This window comes from Pseudophryne corroboree, chromosome 6 (genome assembly GCF_028390025.1).
Source record: "Pseudophryne corroboree isolate aPseCor3 chromosome 6, aPseCor3.hap2, whole genome shotgun sequence".
In the NCBI taxonomy this organism is placed as follows: domain Eukaryota; kingdom Metazoa; phylum Chordata; class Amphibia; order Anura; family Myobatrachidae; genus Pseudophryne; species Pseudophryne corroboree.
In genome coordinates this window covers 621,242,098-621,262,208 of record NC_086449.1, presented here as the reverse complement: position 1 = coordinate 621,262,208, position 20,111 = coordinate 621,242,098, and the positions used below count along the sequence as shown (strand labels likewise).

The window sequence follows — 20,111 nt, the reverse complement described above, 5'->3', positions numbered from 1 at the left end:
CAGTAGTTTTTGGTGGTGCTCCAGTCTTCTGTACGTGGTGCCTGTACGCCGAAAGTGTCCCGCAATTCTTCTGGCCACCGACAGCATCTCTTGCACGCCCCTGTCGTTTTTAAAAAAATTCTGCACCACCAAATTCAAGGTATGTGCAAAACATGGGACGTGCTGGAATTTGCCCATATTTAATGCACACACAATATTGCTGGCGTTGTCCGATGCCACAAATCCACAGGAGAGTCCAATTGGGGTAAGCCATTCCGCGATGATCTTCCTCAGTTGCCGTAAGAGGTTTTCAGCTGTGTGCGTATTCTGGAAACCGGTGATACAAAGCGTAGCCTGCCTAGGAAAGAGTTGGCGTTTGCGAGATGCTGCTACTGGTGCCGCCGCTGCTGTTCTTGCGGCGGGAGTCCATACATCTACCCAGTGGGCTGTCACAGTCATATAGTCCTGACCCTGCCCTGCTCCACTTGTCCACATGTCCGTGGTTAAGTGGACATTGGGTACAGCTGCATTTTTTAGGACACTGGTGACTCTTTTTCTGAGGTCTGTGTACATTTTCGGTATCGCCTGCCTAGAGAAATGGAACCTAGATGGTATTTGGTACCGGGGACACAGTACCTCCAACAAGTCTCTAGTTGGCTCTGCAGTAATGATGGATACCGGAACCACGTTTCTCACCACCCAGGATGCCAAGGCCTCAGTTATCCGCTTTGCAGTAGGATGACTGCTGTGATATTTCATCTTCCTCGCAAAGGACTGTTGGACAGTCAATTGCTTGGTGGAAGTAGTAAAAGTGGTCTTACGACTTCCCCTCTGGGATGACCATCGACTCCCAGCAGCAACAACAGCAGCGCCAGCAGCAGTAGGCGTTACACGCAAGGATGCATCGGAGGAATCCCAGGCAGGAGAGGAATCATCAGAATTGCCAGTGACATGGCCTGCAGGACTATTGGCATTCCTGGGGAAGGAGGAAATTGACACTGAGGGAGTTGGTGGGGTGGTTTGCGTGAGCTTGGTTACAAGAGGAGGGATTTACTGGTCAGTGGACTGCTTCCGCTGTCGGCCAAAGTTTTTGAACTTGTCACTGACTTATTATGAATGCGCTGCAGGTGACGTATAAGGGAGGATGTTCCGAGGTGGTTAACGTCCTTACCCCTACTTATTACAGCTTGACAAAGGGAACACACGGCTTGACAAATGTTGTCCGCATTTCTGGTGAAATACTTCCACACCGAAGAGCTGATTTTTTTGGTATTTTCACCAGGCATGTCAACGGCCATATTCCTCCCACGGACAACAGGTGTCTCCCCGGGTGCCTGACTTAAACAAACCACCTCACCATCAGAATCCTCCTGGTCAATTTCCTCCCCAGCGCCAGCAACACCCATATCCTCCTCATCCTGGTGTACTTCAACACTGACATCTTCAATCTGACTATCAGGAACTGGACTGCGGGTGCTCCTTCCAGCACTTGCAGGGGGCGTGCAAATGGTGGAAGGCGCATGCTCTTCACGTCCAGTGTTGGGAAGGTCAGGCATCGCAACCGACACAATTGGACTCTCCTTGTGGATTTGGGATTTCGAAGAACGCACAGTTCTTTGCTGGGCTTTTTCCAGCTTGAGTCTTTTCATTTTTCTAGCGAGAGGCTGAGTGCTTCCATCCTCATGTGAAGCTGAACCACTAGCCATGAACATAGGCCAGGGCCTCAGCCGTTCCTTGCCACTCCGTGTGGTAAATGGCATATTGGCAAGTTTACGCTTCTCCTCCGACAATTTTATTTTAGGTTTTGGAGTCCTTTTTTTACTGATATTTGGTGTTTTGGATTTGACATGCTCTGTACTATGACATTGGGCATCGGCCTTGGCAGACGACGTTGCCGGCATTTCATCGTCTCGGCCATGACTAGTGGCAGCAGCTTCAGCACGAGGTGGAAGTGGATCTTGATCTTTCCCTAATTTTGGAACCTCAACATTTTTGTTCTCCATATTTTAATAGGCACAACTAAAAGGCACCTCAGGTAAACAATGGAGATGGATGGATACTGGTATACAATTATGGATGGACTGCCGAGTGCCGACACAGAGGTAGCTACAGCCGTGGACTACCGTACTGTACTGTGTCTGCTGCTAATATAGACTGGATGATAATGAGATGTAGTATGTATAAAGAAGAAAAAAAAAACCACGGGTAGGTGGTATACAATTATGGATGGACTGCCGAGTGCCGACACAGAGGTAGCTACAGCCGTGGACTACCGTACTGTACTGTGTCTGCTGCTAATATAGACTGGATGATAATGAGATGTAGTATGTATAAAGAAGAAAAAAAAAACCACGGGTAGGTGGTATACAATTATGGATGGACTGCCGAGTGCCGACACAGAGGTAGCTACAGCCGTGAACTACCGTACTGTGTCTGCTGCGACTGGATGATAAATAATTATATAAAAAATATATATATATCACTACTGCAGCCGGACAGGTATATATTATATAATGACGGACCTGCTGGACACTGTCTGTCAGCAGAATGAGTTTTTTATAGAATAAAAAAACACCACACAAGTCACACGACGAGTGTTTAACTTTTTCAGGCAATCACAATATAGTATACTATACTGGTGGTCAGTGTGGTCAGGTCACTGGTCAGTCACACTGGCAGTGGCACTCCTGCAGCAAAAGTGTGCACTGTTTAATTTTAATAATATGTACTCCTGGCTCCTGCTATAACCTATAACTGCTCCCCAGTCTCCCCCACAATTAAGCTGTGTGAGCACAGTCAGATATTATACATAGATGATGCAGCACACTGGGCTGAGCACAGATATGGTATGTGACTGAGTCACTGTGTATCGTTTTTTTCAGGCAGAGAACGGATTATATTAAATAAAACTGCACTGGTGGTCACTGGTCAGTGGTCAGTCACTAGTAAACTCTGCACTCTCTAGTACTCCTAAGCTCCAGTAAATCAAGTGTCTCTGTCTCAATCTCACTCTCTCTCTTCTAATCTAAATGGAGAGGACGCCAGCCACGTCCTCTCCCTATCAATCTCAATGCACGTGTGAAAATGGCGGCGACGCGCGGCTCCTTATATAGAATCCGAGTCTCGCGATAGAATCCGAGCCTCGCGAGAATCCGACAGCGTCATGATGACGTTCGGGCGCGCTCGGGTTAACCGAGCAAGGCGGGAAGATCCGAGTCGCTCGGATCCGTGTAAAAAAAGCTGAAGTTCGGGCGGGTTCGGATTCCGAGGAACCGAACCCGCTCATCTCTAGTATGTATCTATCTATATATATATATATATATATATATATATATATATGTATATGTGTGTATGTATGTACATATATATATATATATATATATATATTTATGTGTGTGTACGTACGTGTGTATATATATATATATATATATATATATATATATATATATATAAAATATATTTTATATCTGTCTGTGGGCTTATATGGATTGGTATAAACTGTTTAAATCCTATCCAAAGTAAATGGAGGTGTCTGCTACTGGTGGTGTTATTAATGCATAGGGCTGAATAAGCCCCAGCAAAATGAAACCATGAAGTTAGTCTGGGGCTCTGGGCTCCTCTAAGAAGTTAGTGGTTTTCCTTTTATATGCTAATTTGGTGATGAGGTTGTGGACTGGCAGCCTATCTCAGTTTAGGGTGTGGATTTTGCAGGGTTACATTATACTGCTTTCACATCACAAAAGCGGGTCGTACCCGGGACTTCTATCCAGTCCTTCCTGGGTATGACCCGCTTGAGAATCCTTTCAGACTGGCAGCACCAACCCGGCAAATTGCTGGGTTGGTGACGTGAGCGGAGGCGACGCCTGGAGATCAGATAATCTCTAAGATCCGCCTCGCATCGATTCAGCAACCGATTCACACTACACTTCAACCTGAGAATAACCCTGCTTTATATCCAGGTTAAAATACCGGGTCAACCTGAGAAACTGAAATTTACCCCTTTCACACGGCACCTTGACCTGCGTCGACTTGGCAATATACCAGGTTACTTGTGCGATGTGAAAGGGCTTTTAGTGGCCCGTGTCAATCATAACTTGTCTAGACTGCTGGAAACCCTCCATCTCTTCTTTTGGATACTTTCACATTTTCCTGTCAACAGGAAGCACATGGTCACAGATGGTGACAAATGCAGGTCCATGCATATTATATACATTCTCAAGCTTTGCCGTTTTCAGTTTTATACGTTGGCTTGGCAAAGCAAGCTGTCCTTATTCTTGTTTCCTGATTTCTCCGAACTGAGCAGAACCTGTAGAATTTAAAATGCACAAAAGAACCATTTCACTAAATAAAAAAAACTGCACAAAGCGCAGACCTTTATTTTATAAATCACTTGGCGGATATGTTGCTGTAGCTTAGTGCCAACTAACCGCACAAGTGCAAGATATGGTTTTAATATTAATTTGTGATCATTACACAAATGTAACTATTTACATTTATAACAATAAGGGAAGTAAAGAGAGGGATTAAAAATATACCTATACTAAACAAGTGACATGTATATTTGTAGAATATCCTTATAGTTGAGTAGTGATGTCATCACTTAAAGTTGGTGTAGAAGTGGGAGGTGCAGATGGCGCCACATATATCATGGAACTGAAGTTCCACCTATTGGGTGCAATGCCAGGATTTACAGCATGGTAGAGCCATGAATAAGTGATTCATCATCGAGCCCCCAATTCCCGGATTCTACTGTCCCAGGAATGTTGACTAAAACTCCCTGACATTTGTGATTTAACAATCCTGACTTTATATGTGTAGCATAGTTGTTACATGGTGCATTTTAAAGTGTTCTCCATAAAGAAATGCAGAACTTTCAGTAAGTATGAGGACAGAGCTTGTAAGCTTCTGGTTTTGTTTCAGGTTCAGACTTCAGAGTTGTTTATTACCATAATGTACTTTCTTATTGTGTAACAAGAGGATGTTAGACGTTACCTCAGTTCTGTTAAATCTTCTATAAAAGCACTTTGCTTGTGACCTGCTTTTACTGTATATACAGATCTTCCTGCAGGCTGATAACATCCTTATATTTTGCATTACCATTATCCTGTATAGTGTATAAGTGATATAAGGCACAGCTTAATGTAACATGCAAGAATAACACCAGTCACAGAGGCATTCTTCGACTATAGACATTAACAAGGTCATCTTAAAGTATTTGGAATATAATTCCTATTTATTGGACAGGGCAAGGAATCTTAATTGAGGTCTTGAGCTGCAATTTTTTCTTTTGCTTTAGTATTTGTGCTGCACCAACTATTTACATAATCCGGTACAATTACTACAAAGATGCTACAAAATGTGAGAAGTGTTAGGATATGGGGCCTAATTATGAGATTGATCGCAGCAGCAAATTTGATAGCAGTTGGGCAATACCATGTGCACTGCAGGGGGGGGGCAGATATAACATGTGCAGAGAGAATTAGATTTGGGTGGGGTGTATTCAAATTGAAATCTAAATTGCAGTGTAAAAGTAAAGCAGCCAGTATTTACCCTGCACAGAAACAAAATAACTAACCCAAATCTAACTCTCTCTGCAAATGTTATATCTGCCCCCTGCAGTGCACATGGTTTTGCCCAACTGCTAACAAACGTGCTGCTGCGATCAACTCAGAATTACCCCCATGGTGTGCTCTGTACCTGTCTCCTTCTGTGTATCAGTCTACGGGTGCATCACCTAGTGTTAGACCCCTAGTGACAAGAGTCACTCGGAGGTGGAGTTATATGATGTTAGCTCTTGTTCCTCCATCTCAGGGAGAGTGAGAGGAGAGTGTGACACACAGAGAGACTGAGAGACAGAGTCCTGGTCTACAAGTGAGCTTAGACTGGGAGCAGATCTCAGCTACGGAGACTCAGTGTTCCAGTGCATGCATCATCTTCTCTACGGTGGGAGTCAGACTGCACGGCTGCACAGTCCTCCATGTGCTTTACCACCACAGACATCTCCTAATAAGTACCACTACCAAATGCTGTTACCTTGTGTGATAACTGGGCTCCTGATTACCGATATTAGTGTTACATCTGAGTCACCTGTCTTCACTAAATAAACCTGCATTACTGTTGAAGTCATCTAGTGTGTGGCCTAACGTCACTGCACCAGATAGCCCAGAACACTCTGCCAACAAAAAGGATCTTGCATATTAAAGCTTACAGTCTATAGAGAAAAAGTTTTTATACAAGGTAGAAGCTGTGGGCGTAGCTACTTTATGCGCCGTACCTCCCAACTTATTTTAAATGTAAATTGGAACCCTGGTGCGCGAGTCCAAAAAGGGGTTGTGGCTTCACAGGAAGTTATGTCCTCCACTAGCCACGCCCAATTTGTTTGTCATGCTGGGAGCATGCCCAGTTCTCCGAGGCCCAGAGGCTTAGGGGCTACCGACCTCCGGTTTTATAGTTGTCTACCAAGTTCCTGAAACTGCCTGCTAAGAAATTGAGTCTGACCTATTGCCCGGGCCTGGACTTGATCAGTTGCAATCTCTGTTTGTCCCTCTCAGTACAGCACCCTACTGATATGATCCATCTCCCAAACTCCTGTTACATGCTCAGTCACAGCTGAGTGAATCAGTGAGCCCAGCGCTGTCAGAGAATAGGTTTATCCTTGTTTATAATGTGTGGTATAATGTGTATTAGGACACTACTGTGAGTAGAGCTGTAACTAGAAATTTTGGTGCCCTGTGCCATAAAGAACTTTGGTGTGTCCCCCCCCACCCCCATAATATAAATAGGGACAGCGTGCCCCCAACAAAGGGGATGTTCTCACAGGTAAGGGGTGTGGCCACACAATAGTACCCCCAGTTTGAATCATGCCACACAGTAATGCAACCTTATTCACATTACACTGCACAGTAGTGCGTAGTAGTGGCCCTTATACACATTATGTCACACAGTAATGCCCCTTACACATTATGCTGCACAATAGTGATGAGGGGAGAAGGGCGGCTGTGCCTACAACACCTCCTTCTCCTATTCAGCCCTAAAGATGCTGCAGGAGTATTCGCCATTCTCCCATCTTTCACTGCCACCTGTGCCTCCTGTAGCTGCCACACTGCTAGCAACATACATCAACATATAGCATTATACACCTGTACATAGAGCACCTACCCACCCTGTACGTTTAGCCCTGTACATATAAGACTTTATACACCTCTCATACACACCCCTTCAGAATTTAATGTCCTTGTCTCCCCTCTACTCTTACCAGGCTGAGGTTGAGACCTCGATGCAGCACATAGAAGCGTGGCCCCCGGCCCTCCATCTGCAATAGCAGCTACAGAAGGATTGGCCAAGGTCTGGGTGAACTTGGAAGGCAGACAGTGCTGGGGTGGAGGGGGGACACCAGCCACTGCCAGGCTTCTCCTGTGCTTGTCTGCTCCGGGCTGCAGCACAATCTTCCTTTAGGGACCCTGGTGTGCCAGAGATGGATCCTGAGACATACAGGGCCAGGAAAAAGCTCCCCATGCTGAAGGCCATGTGACTGTATAGTAGAAGGAGCCTATGGCAGCCTGCTGACTGTCCACAGAGTGCACCTCCGCTACCCATCTGCTTCCTGACTCTCTGAGACTCTCTCCCCACAAAGAGAATGAGCGTAACATCGCAGCATACGGTCAGGGCCGGATTAACAATGGGGCGGATGGAGCTGCAGCTCCAGGCCACCCATTGAAAATAGGCCCAGAGCCCGCAGCAGTGAAACCCCATATCCGCCGGCATTGCAATGAGTCACAGTGACTCATTGTATGCCGCAGTTGCTGCCAGCACCTTGTCCGACGCCAGAGACAGTGCCCTAGTCTGTGTATACATAGAAATCCCAGCTCAAGTGGGAGGAGGGGCTGCTCTCCCCCTAGACTTGGAGTAGCGGTGCTGCTGTCTCTGTGCTCACTACCCAGTGACGCGAGTCTGCCCAGCCAGGGTGGAGGAGGAGCCAATCTACTCACAACTCCTTTCCCCCAGATTTATTGCAGCTGAAGAGGACGGCCCGGCCGGATGAGGGGCCTCTCTCAGCTCCTCCCCTTTCCCACTAGGGCACAAGGAGCAGGCACCGCATGAGCATCGCAACCAATGGCAGGCTGCCTTCGGGGGGCAGGATGACAGTTGCCCCCCGATCCAGTACTAAAGAAGCAGTTTAGGGCCCAGACACACAGCAGCGTGGTCACAGGGGGCGGGGTTTCGGTCGGGGGCGGAGCCATCCGGATCACAGTATGCTAATGCCACTACAGGTGCTGCTGGCATTAAGGCTGTACAGAGGCTGCAGCTGTGGCTGGATGGTGTAGACCATGGGTCTTCAACCTGCGGCCCTCCAGCTGCTGTGAAACTACACATCCCAGCATGCCCTGCCACAGTTTTGCTATTAAGGTATGCTAAAACTGAGGCAGTGCATGCTGGGATGTGTAGTTTCACAGCAGCTGGAGGGCCGCAGGTTGAAGACCCATGGTGTAGACTGTGAGTGTGTGGTGATTATAGCATGCTGTAGCCTCTCACTGCTGTCACTGTTCTGCAGCTGCTGTTCTCCAGGATTAGCTGGACAGCTAATTCTGTAGCTAACCACTCCCCTGGGACCAGCCACCAATGCTCCGAGCTCCTTTTCAGGCTGGTCCCTCCCCTATTCTGTTTTCCATCCTCCAGTCTCCTCCCTATTCTGTGTCATCCCAGTGCCTCCTGAGTCATGACTTCTTTTCCCTCCACTGCTTCTATAAAGTGCAGTAACCAGGCAAGTAGATTGTGGTGGGGACATGAAGGTTACAAGGAAAAAAATTGTTTATTATTATTATTGTAGTAGTCAGCGGCACTCACGGTAGTGGAAATAAATACAGCAGTCTGGTCTGCAGTGTCGACGCCGCAGACGAGACTGCTGTCTTTATTTCCACTACCGTGAGTGGCCGCCGACTGCTACATTTGTATTTGTTAAGGTCCACACCTGGAGGGCACCGGTAATAGTGATATGTATCCATTGGAGTGGAGTGCTGTTGACTGAGTTTATTATTTTTATATATGTATATACAGAAATATAAAATCCCTTCCTCTCCCACTCCATCCCATTCCACACTTTGTTATTCAACCGCCCGGGAATGGTCAGTACACCGTCAGTTGAAACACAGACGCCGGAATCCTGACACTGCTTAGAACGCTGGGGCCGGCATCCCAACTGGGATCACAATTTCCGGCACCAACTTCTCGACAGCCAGGATCCCCAATGACTGACTGCCAGACAGCCAGAAAGGTAAGCCAGCGGGGAGCATTTGGGAGGGGGGGGGGGGGGGGGTTGTTGGGGAGGTCAGGTTTAGGCTGTAGTGGGGGGGTTAAGTATAGGCATCATCAGGGAGGGGTAGGGTTAGGCTCCAGGCTGGGGAGGGTTAGGTTTAGACTGTGGGAACAGAGGGTTAGAGTTAGGGGAGCATTTGGGAAAGGTCGACCTAGAACATGTCGACCTAGAGACCCTGTCGACCTAGTTACTGTCGACCAATAGTGGTCGACCTAGATAGTGTCGACCTAGTTACTGACGACCTAGAGACCGGATCCCATACTTACCTTCCCCTGTCCGGATCCCCATCAAAGGGAATGGCGCCGTCGGTATTCTGACCCCTGGCATTTCAAACCCAACCCCTCCACATTAGATACTATCGCTCCAAGGGGGTTAAATGAGAACATTAATTCTAGATGCTTTCTGTGATGAGATTTATAAGGGAATCCTGACCAAGTAGCTTGTTATTTATGTAACATTTATAGTTTTTATTTTATTTTTTAGATTGTGTCATTTTGCGTTAGTGACATAGTAGTGCAGCAGATTGGGATTCGTTATGTTATATCATTGGACGGGATGCCATTGGTCAGAATACTGACAGCGGCATCCTAAACATCAGAATGCCTTCAGCCCCCAGAAAGTACTTCAACCCTCCCCTGCCCCTATCCTAGCCCTCCCTTGTGGGTGCCTAACCCCAACCCTCCCCGCTGGTGCCTAACCCTAACCCTCCCTGCTTATGCCTAACCCTACCATCCCCGCTGCCTAACCTATCCCTCCCTGCTTGGTGCCTAACCCTAACCTCCTCTTCCAAGTGCCTAAACCTAACCCCCCCTCCCTGGTACCTAACCATAACCTTACCGTACCTGCACCCTAACCCCCTTCTAATGCCTAAACCAAATCCCCCCTCCTCCGCGGCAGAACATGATCGAGCCCCACTAAAAGTACGTTCGAGATTTTGTTGCCATGATCCCGAGCTCCTTCGGGATTTTGATACCGGCATTATGTTGCCGTTCAGGATTCCGGCCTCTGTATTTTAGCCACCGAGATTCCATGCGGCACCATTTTAACTACATCCTGCAGACTATATATGTTTACACTTATTGTATTGTGCACACTGCACTTCACAGTGTTACTTACTCTCTGAGCAGCCGGATGTGAGTTTAACAGTTATTATTAGATGTGTGTAGTGAGGAGGAGCAATGGTGCTGGTACGCTCACCCGCACCGGAAGTGCGGGTGAGCATGCGCATTACGGTGGAACACATGACGTTCCGGTGAGCATGTGCAGTGCGATGGAATACACGCATGGACCCCCGGCTGCCAGGTGTATGATCTGATTAGATAGAGATGGCTTAAGTGGTGTTCTGCGCGCAAGTCACTGTTTTACAGACTTCTGATGCATGGCTCATTAACACTCTGTTGCATGTCTCTAGCAGCCCAGGAGGGGACCGAGGTTGACAAACTAAGTATAAGGATGAGCATTGGCGGATCCAGGGGGGGGGGGGGGGGGGGGGGGGCACTCGGGCCCGTGCCCCCCCTGTCGTTACCCAGGAATTGATATGGGGACACAAAACATAAAAAAAACCCGGGTCCCGACTCACTCAGGACGCGCTGTGAGCCGCAGCGCTGTCCTATCCTGTCAATCAGTCCGGTGGGAGGGACGGAACGGAGGGAGGAACTTGGAAGAGGCGGAGACCATGAAGAGTGTGATCTCCCACCCTCCCCTCCTCCTCTGCTCCGCATGCTCTCCCCCCCACGATGAACTCCGCTGCTGTACCTGAGGTGGGGGCAGTTCGGTCCCTGGTCCCCCGGCTGGATTCCGGCGCACTCCCCTCTGATTCCCCTCTTCTCCCTCCTCAACCATGCGGCCGCCCCCTCCGCGTTTTCCGCTCCCTCCTGGCCGCATCCTGTGACTCCATGCTGGCGGCATTGTGGCCTCATACGGATCGGACTATATCCCCCGGCCTGACAGCGCTGCTGCTCACAGTGTCCATGGTAAGCGGTGGGGGCCTGGTCCCTGGAGGGAGTTATTTGGTGGGGTTTCTGGCTGCACACTCTCCTGCCTCTCTGTCCCTTCCCCCTGGTGCCTCTGTCCCTACCCCCTGGTGCCTCTGTCCCTACCCCCTGGTGCCTCTGTCCCTACCTACTGGTGCCTCCGTCCCTACCCCCTGGTGGCTCCGTCCCTACCCCCTGGTGCTTCCGTCCCTACCCCCTGCTGTCTCCGTCCCTACCCCCTGCTGCCTCCGTCCCTACCCCCTGCTGCCTCCGTCCCTTCCCCCTGCTGCCTCCGTCCCTACCATCTGGTGCCGGCTCCGTCCCTACCCCCTGGTGCCTCTGTCCCTACCCCCTGGTGCCTCTGTCCCTACTCCTTGCTACCTTTGTCGCTACCCCCTGGTGCCTCTCTCTGTCCCTACCCCCTGGTGCCTCTGTCCCTACTCCTTGCTCTCTCTGTCCCTATTCCCTGGTGCCTATCTCTGTCCCTGCTACCTCTGTCCCTATTCCCTGGTGCCTCTCTCTGTCCCTTCTCCCTGCTACCTCTGTCGCTACTCCCTAGTACCATATAAAACGTGTATAACATGCTCTACCTGGCGCAATGTGTATAGAACACTAACTGGTGCAATGTGTGTAACGTGTTCTACCTGGTGCAGTGTGTATAACGTGTTCTACCTGGCGCAATCTATATAACGTGTTCTACGGCGCAATCTGTATAACGTGTTCTACCTGGCGCAATCTATATAACGTGTTCTAGCTGGCACAATCTGTATAACGTGCTCTACCTGGTGCAGTGTGTGTAACGTGCTCTACCTGGTGCAGTGTGTGTAACGTGCTCTACCTGGCGCAGTGTGTGTAACGTGCTCTACCTGGCGCAGTGTGTGTAACGTGCTCTACCTGGCGCAGTGTGTGTAACGTGCTCTACCTGACGCAGTGTGTGTAACGTGCTCTACCTGACGCAGTGTGTGTAACGTGCTCTACCTGGCGCAGTGTGTGTAACGTGCTCTACCTGGCGCAATCTGTATAGCGTGCTCTACCTGGTGCAGTGTGTATAACGTGTTGTAACTGGCGCAATCTGTATAACGTGTTCTACCTGGCTCTGTCTGTATAACGTGTTCTACCTGGCGCAGTGTGTGTAACGTGCTCTACCTGGCGCAGTGTGTATAACGTGCTCTACCTGGCGCAGTGTGTGTAACGTGCTCTACCTGGCGCAGTGTGTGTAACGTGCTCTACCTGGCGCAGTGTGTATAATGTGCTCTACCTGGCGCAGTGTGTATAATGTGCTCTACCTGGCGCAGTGTGTATAATGTGCTCTACCTTGCGCAGTGTGTATAGCGTGCTCTACCTGGCGCAGTGTGTATAACGTGCTCTACCTGGTGCAGTGTGTGTAACGTGCTCTACCTGGCGCAGTGTGTATAACATGCTCTACCTGGCGCAGTGTGTATAACGTGCTCTACCTGGCGCAGTGTGTATAACGTGCTCTACCTGGTGCAGTGTGTGTAACGTGCTCTACCTGGCGCAATGTGTATAGGGTGTTCTAACTGGTGCAATGTGTGTAACGTGCTCTACCTGGTGCAATGTGTATATAACGTGCTCTACCTGTGTGGTGTAATGTGAATTGGTACTGTTATGTGGCCATGCTCTTTCCCCATGAAGCCACACCCCTAAATTTTTGTTGTGCGCCTTCGGCGCGCACTGTCCTTGATTTGAAGTATGGCAGGGGGACCACCAATTTACTTTCTGCCAAAGGGCACTGAAATGTCTAGTTACAGCTCTGGGGCAGAGTGTCCTGTTGGCTACGCAGCCCAGCAGCATTGTCACCCCCTCCTCCCCCTCGCAATACTTTTGTAGTGTCCAAATCAAGTGTTTTTATATTTGAATAATTAATAAGATTAATATGAACCTTCATTCCGATGGGACCCAGAAAAGGACAAATAGGACCCCAATTTTTTAAAAGTGAGGGGTCCGTGGGACCAGGGGCGGATTGGGAACAAAAAGCGGCCCTGGAAAAATTTGTACTAGTGGCCCCACATGGGCAGCCCCAGAGGTGTAAGGTCTAGCCATGGGCCATGGCAGCAGCACCCTCCCCCCAAGACTTTCCAGATAGTGGGCATGTCTAGCATCAAGGGGGAAGTTAAAAGGAAATAAAATTAAATATTATGAGCACATTATATGATACACCTTCACAATTTAGGAAACTATATCATTCTTTAGAAAGATATATTTTCTTGCTTATTACACCAACCGTATCCCAATCACTATTCACTCAATCTTATATGTCAGCCAAGCAGGCAGACAGAGCATACACTAGATCATCTGCACTCACAGTCTAAGTGGCAAAGTAATTTTCATATATGCAAATTATTTTGCACCTTATTCATTATGTCTATAAAAAGGACCACATGTCCTCAAACAAAACAGGCCTCACGGGTGCGTCGGCCCACCGGGAATCTTCCCTGTAAACCTTATGGCCAATCCGCCTCTGCGTGGGACCCACTTTTTTTTGGGCTCAGCGCGATCACTGACACTTCTTTTTTATTTTTTTTCAAAAGGAGAACCACACTCCTTATCTGGGAGCACGCGTGCCTTAGGTGCATGTAAATATAACTATTACTGTTCCCATATTATGGTGCCCCCCCTTTCATTTTCTTCTGGATCCGCCCCTGAGGATGATATGGCATTGATTTGCATATTGGTTTTATGGTTGCCATGATAATTATTGGATCTCAGAAGCTTGCAATTTCTTTTACTGGGTGGTGATGAAGGAAAGCTGATTCATTAAATATGTAATTTTGTGTAAAGCAACTTTTGGAGAGTGCCCTCTTGATTGAATCTGTTCTGCGGCTGCACTTGGACTGTGTTGGCGTTTTTGAGTGAGCATTTTGAAGGCTGTAAATGAATGACGAGTGCATCTTTTTTTACACAAACACACACACACACACACACACACACACGGCTGACGGGAACGTGGCGGTCAGGATACTCGCCACCAGGCCTGAAGCGCGACAAGCCCATGAGGGGATGACCTCCATGCCACACCCATAGCACAGGCCACACCCCCTATTTTGACCACCCCCACCACAGCACTTGTCACACCTACTATCAAGGCACACCATAGGCCCTTTGTAAATTTCAGCTCCAGGCCCATGTGGACCTTAATCTGGCACTGCATACGGTACATGCGGCAATAGGGTGTTGCGGTGGTGGGTGAACATGGCGGGACCCAGGGCAACCCACTGACCCTACCACCCTAATTACAGCTCTGCTATGGGGCTATAAATGATCCTTGTACTATTACTGTATGGTACATAAAAAAAACTAGGGCAATGTTATGGCTCATACCAGATTTATCAAGTCTTGGAGAGTGATAAATAGCACGGTGATAAAGTACCAACCAATCAGCTACTAGTTGTCATTTTTCAAACACAACCTGTGACATGGAATTTAGGAGCTGATTGGTTGGTACTTTATCACCGTGCTATTTATCACTCCCTGGTAGAATTGGGGAGTGGCTTCTTCAAAATGTTGCTATGGGATCCACACCATTCTGGCTACGCCCATGTAGAAACTATGGTGCCTTTTGACAAATACATTATTATGAAATGTATCCTATTTTATTATTCTCTTGAAAGAGTACTTATTGCTCCTTGATTATTATTGCTTAATGTGTTTTTTTTGTTTTGTTTCTTTCATAGAGACATTAAGCCAGACAATGTTCTGCTCGATGAACAAGGTAAAGTGACTTAATTCATCTGCCAGCTAATATTGTATTGACAAGACACCCATATATTCTGCAGCCAAGTGATGTATTGCTAAAATGTGATTACTTATTTATGCGCAGTGTGTTTGTTTAGGTGGTTCATGACATACACTATTTATGAGTGCAAAGATTCAGAACGTAGTACAGAAAAGTTATCATAGATAGATAGATGTAACGAATGGCATATTCATTCTGAGACCGTGCGCTTGTTTTTAGAATCTCATGAACGGTCAGTGTGTAAAATTCCAGACGGTGTAATTATTTACAGTGGGATTAAGCTGGTTTTCAAATGTTATGTAATACAATTCGAATTACTCTTAATAAGGATCCCCATTTCTCTCTGCAAGAATAATAAGATTTTACTCACCGGTAAATCTATTTCTCGTAGTCTGTAGTGGATGCTGGGGACTTCGTAAGGACCATGGGGAATAGACGGGCTCCGCAGGAGACTGGGCACTCTAAAGAAAGATTTAGTACTACCTGGTGTGCACTGGCTCCTCCCTCTATGCCCCTCCTCCAGACCTCAGTTAAGGAAACTGTGCCCGGAAGAGCTGACAGTACAAGGAAAGGATTTTTGGAATCCAGGGTAAGACTCATACCAGCCACACCAATCACACCGTATAACTTGTGATAACATACCCAGTTAACAGTATGAACAACAAACAAGCATCACTCAACTGATGCCACATAACATAACCCTTTAGTAAGCAATAACTATATACACGTATTGCAGAAAGTCCGCACTTGGGACGGGCGCCCAGCATCCACTACGGACTAAGAGAAATAGATTTACCGGTGAGTAAAATCTTATTTTCTCTAACGTCCTAGTGGATGCTGGGGACTCCGTAAGGACCATGGGGATTATACCAAAGCTCCCAAACGGGCGGGAGAGTGCGGATGACTCTGCAGCACCGAATGGGCAAACACAAGGTCCTCCTCAGCCAGGGTATCAAGCTTGTAGAATTTCGCAAATGTGTTTGAACCCGACCAAGTAGCAGCTCGGCAAAGCTGTAATGCCGGGACCCCTCGGGCAGCCGCCCAAGACGAGCCCACCTTTCTTGTGGAATGGGCTTTCACTGATTTTGGATGTGGCAATCCAGACGCAGAATGAGCCTGCTGAATCGTGCCACAGATCCAGCGAGCAATAGTTTGCTTTGAAGCGGGAGCACCCAGCTTGTTGGATGCATACAGGACAAACAGCGAGTCAGTCTTCCTGACTCCAGCCGTTCTGGTCTCACAAATCTTCAAAGCCCGGACTACGTCAAGCAACTTGGAATCCTCCAAGTCACAAGTAGCCGCAGGTACCACAATAGGTTAGTTCAAATGAAAGGATGACACCACCTTTGGCAGAAATTGCGGACGAGTCCGCAATTCTGCCCTATCCATATGGAAAATCAGATGGGGGCTTTTACATGACAAAGCCGCCAATTCTGACACACGCCTAGCCGAAGGTAAGGCCAACAGCATGACCACCTTCCACGTGAGATACTTTAGCTCCACGGTCTTAAGTGGCTCAAACCAGTGGGATTTCAGGAAACTCAACACCACGTTGAGATCCCAAGGTGCCACTGGTGGCACAAAAGGGGGCTAAATATGCAGCACTCCCTTAACAAACGTCTGAACCTCAGGCAGTGAAGCCAGTTCTTTTTGAAAGAAAATGGATAGGGCCGAAATCTGGACCTTTATGGACCCTAATTTTAGGCCCATAGTCACTCCTGACTGTAGGAAGTGCAGGAATCGACCCAGCTGGAATTCCTCTGTAGGGGCCTTCCTGGCCTCACACCAAGCAACATATTTTCGCCATATACGGTGATAATGCTTTGCTGTCACGTCCTTCCTAGCCTTTATCAGCGTAGGAATAACTTCATCCGGAATGCCTTTTTCCGCTAGGATCCGGCGTTCAACCACCATGCCGTTAAATGCAGCCGTGGTAAGTCTTGGAACAGACAGGGCCCTTGTTGCAACAGGTCCTGTCTGAGAGGCCATGGGTCCTCTGTGAGCATTTCTTGCAATTCCGGGTACCAAGTCCTTCTTGGCCAATCCGGAACAATGAGTTGTTCTCACTCCTCCTTCTCTTACAATTCTCAGCACCTTTGGTATGAGAGGAAGAGGGGGAAACACATAGACCGACTGGAACACCCACGGTGTGACTAGTGCGTCCACAGCTATCGCCTGAGGGTCCCTTGACCTGGCGCAATACCTTTTTAGCTTTTTGTTGAGACGGGACGCCATCATGTCCACCTGTGGCAGTTCCCATCGATTTGCAATCTGCGTGAAGACTTCTTGATGAAGTCCCCACTCTCCCGGGTGGAGGTCGTGCCTGCTGAGGAAGTCTGCTTCCCAGTTGTCCACTCCCGGAATGAACACTGCTGACAGTGCTAGTACGTGATTCTCCGCCCAACGAAGAATCCTGGTGGCTTCTGCCATTGCCACCCTGCTTCTTGTGCCGCCCTGGCGGTTTACATGGGCCACTGCAGTGATGTTGTCTGACTGAATCAGCACTGGTTGGTTTCGAAGCAGAGGCTCCGCTTGACTCAGGGCGTTGTATATGGCCCTTAGTTCCAGGATATTGATGTGCAGACAAGTCTCCTGACTTGACCACAGCCCCTGGAAGTTTCTTCCCTGAGTGACTGCCCCCCATCCTCGGAGGCTTGCATCCGTGGTCACCAGGACCCAGTCCTGTATGCCGAACCTGCGGCCCTCGAGGAGGTGAGCACTTTGCAGCCACCACAGAAGAGACACCCTGGCCCTGGGGGACAGGGTGATCAGCCGATGCATCTGAAGATGCGATCCGGACCACTTGTCCAACAGATCCCACTGAAAGATCCTCGCATGGAACCTGCCGAAGGGAATGGCTTCGTATGACGCCACCATCTTTCCTAGGACTCGCGTGTAGTGATGCACCGATGCCTGTTTTGGTTTTAGGAGGTCTCTGACCAGAGTCACGAGCTCCTGAGCCTTCTCCTCCGGGAGAAACACCTTTTTCTGGTTTGTGTCCAGAATCATGCCCAGGAAGGGCAGACGCGTCGTAGGAATCAGCTGCGACTTTGGAATATTCAGAATCCAGCCGTGCTGTCGCAACACTTCCTCAGAGTGTGCTACGCTGATCAGCAACCGCTCCCTGGACCTCGCCTTTATGAGGAGATCGTCCAAGTATGGGATAATTGTAACCCCTTGCTTCCGAAGGAGCACCATCATTTCCGCCATCACCTTGGTAAATATTCTCGGTGCCGTGGACAGGCCAAACGGCAACGTCTGGAATTGGTAATGACAGTCCTGTACCACAAACCTGAGGTACTCCTGATGAGGTGGATAAATGGGGACATGCAAGTACGCATCCTTGATGTCCAGAGACACCATAAAATCCCCTTCCTCCAGGCTTGCAATGACCGCTCTGAGCGATTCCATCTTGAACTTGAATTTCTTCAGATAAATATTCAGGGATTTTAAATTCAAAATGGGTCTGACCGAACCGTCCGGTTTCGGTACCACAAACATGGTGGAATAGTAACCACTTCCCTGTTGAAGGAGGGGAACCTTCACTACCACCTGCTGGAGATATAGCTTGTGAATTGCTGCCAACACTACCTCCCTTTCCATGGGGGAAGCTGGCAAGGCCGATTTTAGGTAACGGTGAGGGGGCGTCACCTCGAATTCCAGCTTGTATCCCTGAGACACAATTTGTATAGACCAAGGATCCACCCGTGAGCGAACCCACTGGTGGCTGAAATTTCGGAGACGCGCCCCCACCGCTCCTGTGGAGCCCCAGCGTCATGCAGTGGATTTAGTGGAAGCCGGGGAGGACTTTTGTTCCTGGGAACTAGCTGCATGGTGCAGCTTTTTTCCTCTACCCCTGCCTCTGGCAATAAGGATGCACCTCTGACTTTCTTGCTTTTTTGCGAACGAAAGGACTGCATTTGGTAATATACGGTGCTTTCTTTGGCTGTGAGGGAATATATGGCAAGAAATTTGACTTCCCAGCCGTAGCTGTGGAAACTAGGTCCGAGTGACCGTCCCCAAACAATTCCTCACCCTTATAAGGTAACACCTCCATGTGTCTTTTAGAGTCGGCATCACCTGTCCATTGCCGAGTCCATAGGACCCTTCTGGCAGAAATTGACATTGCGTTTATTCTAGAGCCCAGCAGGCAAATGTCCCTCTGGGCATCCCGCATATATAGGACAGCGTCTTTGATATGCCCTAGGGTCAGTAAAATAGTCTCCCTGTCCAGGGTATCTATCTCCTCAGACAGAGTATCTGTCCATGCTGCTACAGCACTACACATCCAGGCCGAAGCAATAGCTGGCCTCAAGAGTACCAGAATGTGCATAAACAGACTTCAGGATACCTTCCTGCTTCCTATCCGCAGGATCCTTTAGGGCGGCCGTATCCTGCGACGGCAGGGCCACCTTCTTAGATAAGCGTGTCAACGCTTTGCCTACCCTAGGGGAGGATTCCCAGCGTAACCTATCAGTTGGCGGGGAAGGATACGCCATAAGTAATCTTTTGGAAATCAGTACTTTCCTATCAGTGGAATCCCACGCTTTTTCACATAACTCATTTAATTCATGTGAAGGGGGAAAAGTCACTTCTTGCCATTTCTCCCCAAACATATAAACCCTCTTGTCAGGGACAGGGTTTTCCTCAGATATGTGCAACACATCCTTCATTGCTATAATCATGTATCGGATGGCTTTAGTCATTTTAGGCTGCAACTTTGCATCATCGTCATCGACACTGGAGTCAGAATCTGTGTCGACATCTGTGTCAACCAACTGGGATAGTGGGCGCTTTTGAGACCCTGACGGCCTCTGAGCTGTAGAATCAGACATGGGTTGAGACCCTGACTGATTATCCAACCTTTTATACAAGGAGCTTACGTTATCATTTAACACCTTCCACATATCCATCCAATCAGGTGTCGGCGCCGTCGGCGGCGACACCACATTCACTTGCTCTGCCTCCACGTAACCGTCCTCGTCAAACATGTCGACACAACGTACCGACACACCGCGCTCACACAGGGAATGCTCTAATTGAGGACAGGACCCCACAAGGCCTTTTGGGGAGACAGAGAGAGAGTATGCCA

At 48.5% G+C, this 20,111-nt stretch overlaps 1 protein-coding gene across 2 annotated transcripts in view; it reads left to right on the top strand.

The window, feature by feature from the left end:
• Window positions 1-20,111, top strand: part of STK32A (serine/threonine kinase 32A) — a 523,510-nt gene that overhangs the window by 309,462 nt on the left and 193,937 nt on the right. For both annotated transcript variants that reach the window (XM_063928099.1, XM_063928098.1), the window contains one exon: window positions 14,958-14,995. In XM_063928099.1, the coding sequence (XP_063784169.1) occupies window positions 14,958-14,995 (38 nt within the window). The remainder of the gene's footprint in view (window positions 1-14,957; window positions 14,996-20,111) is intronic.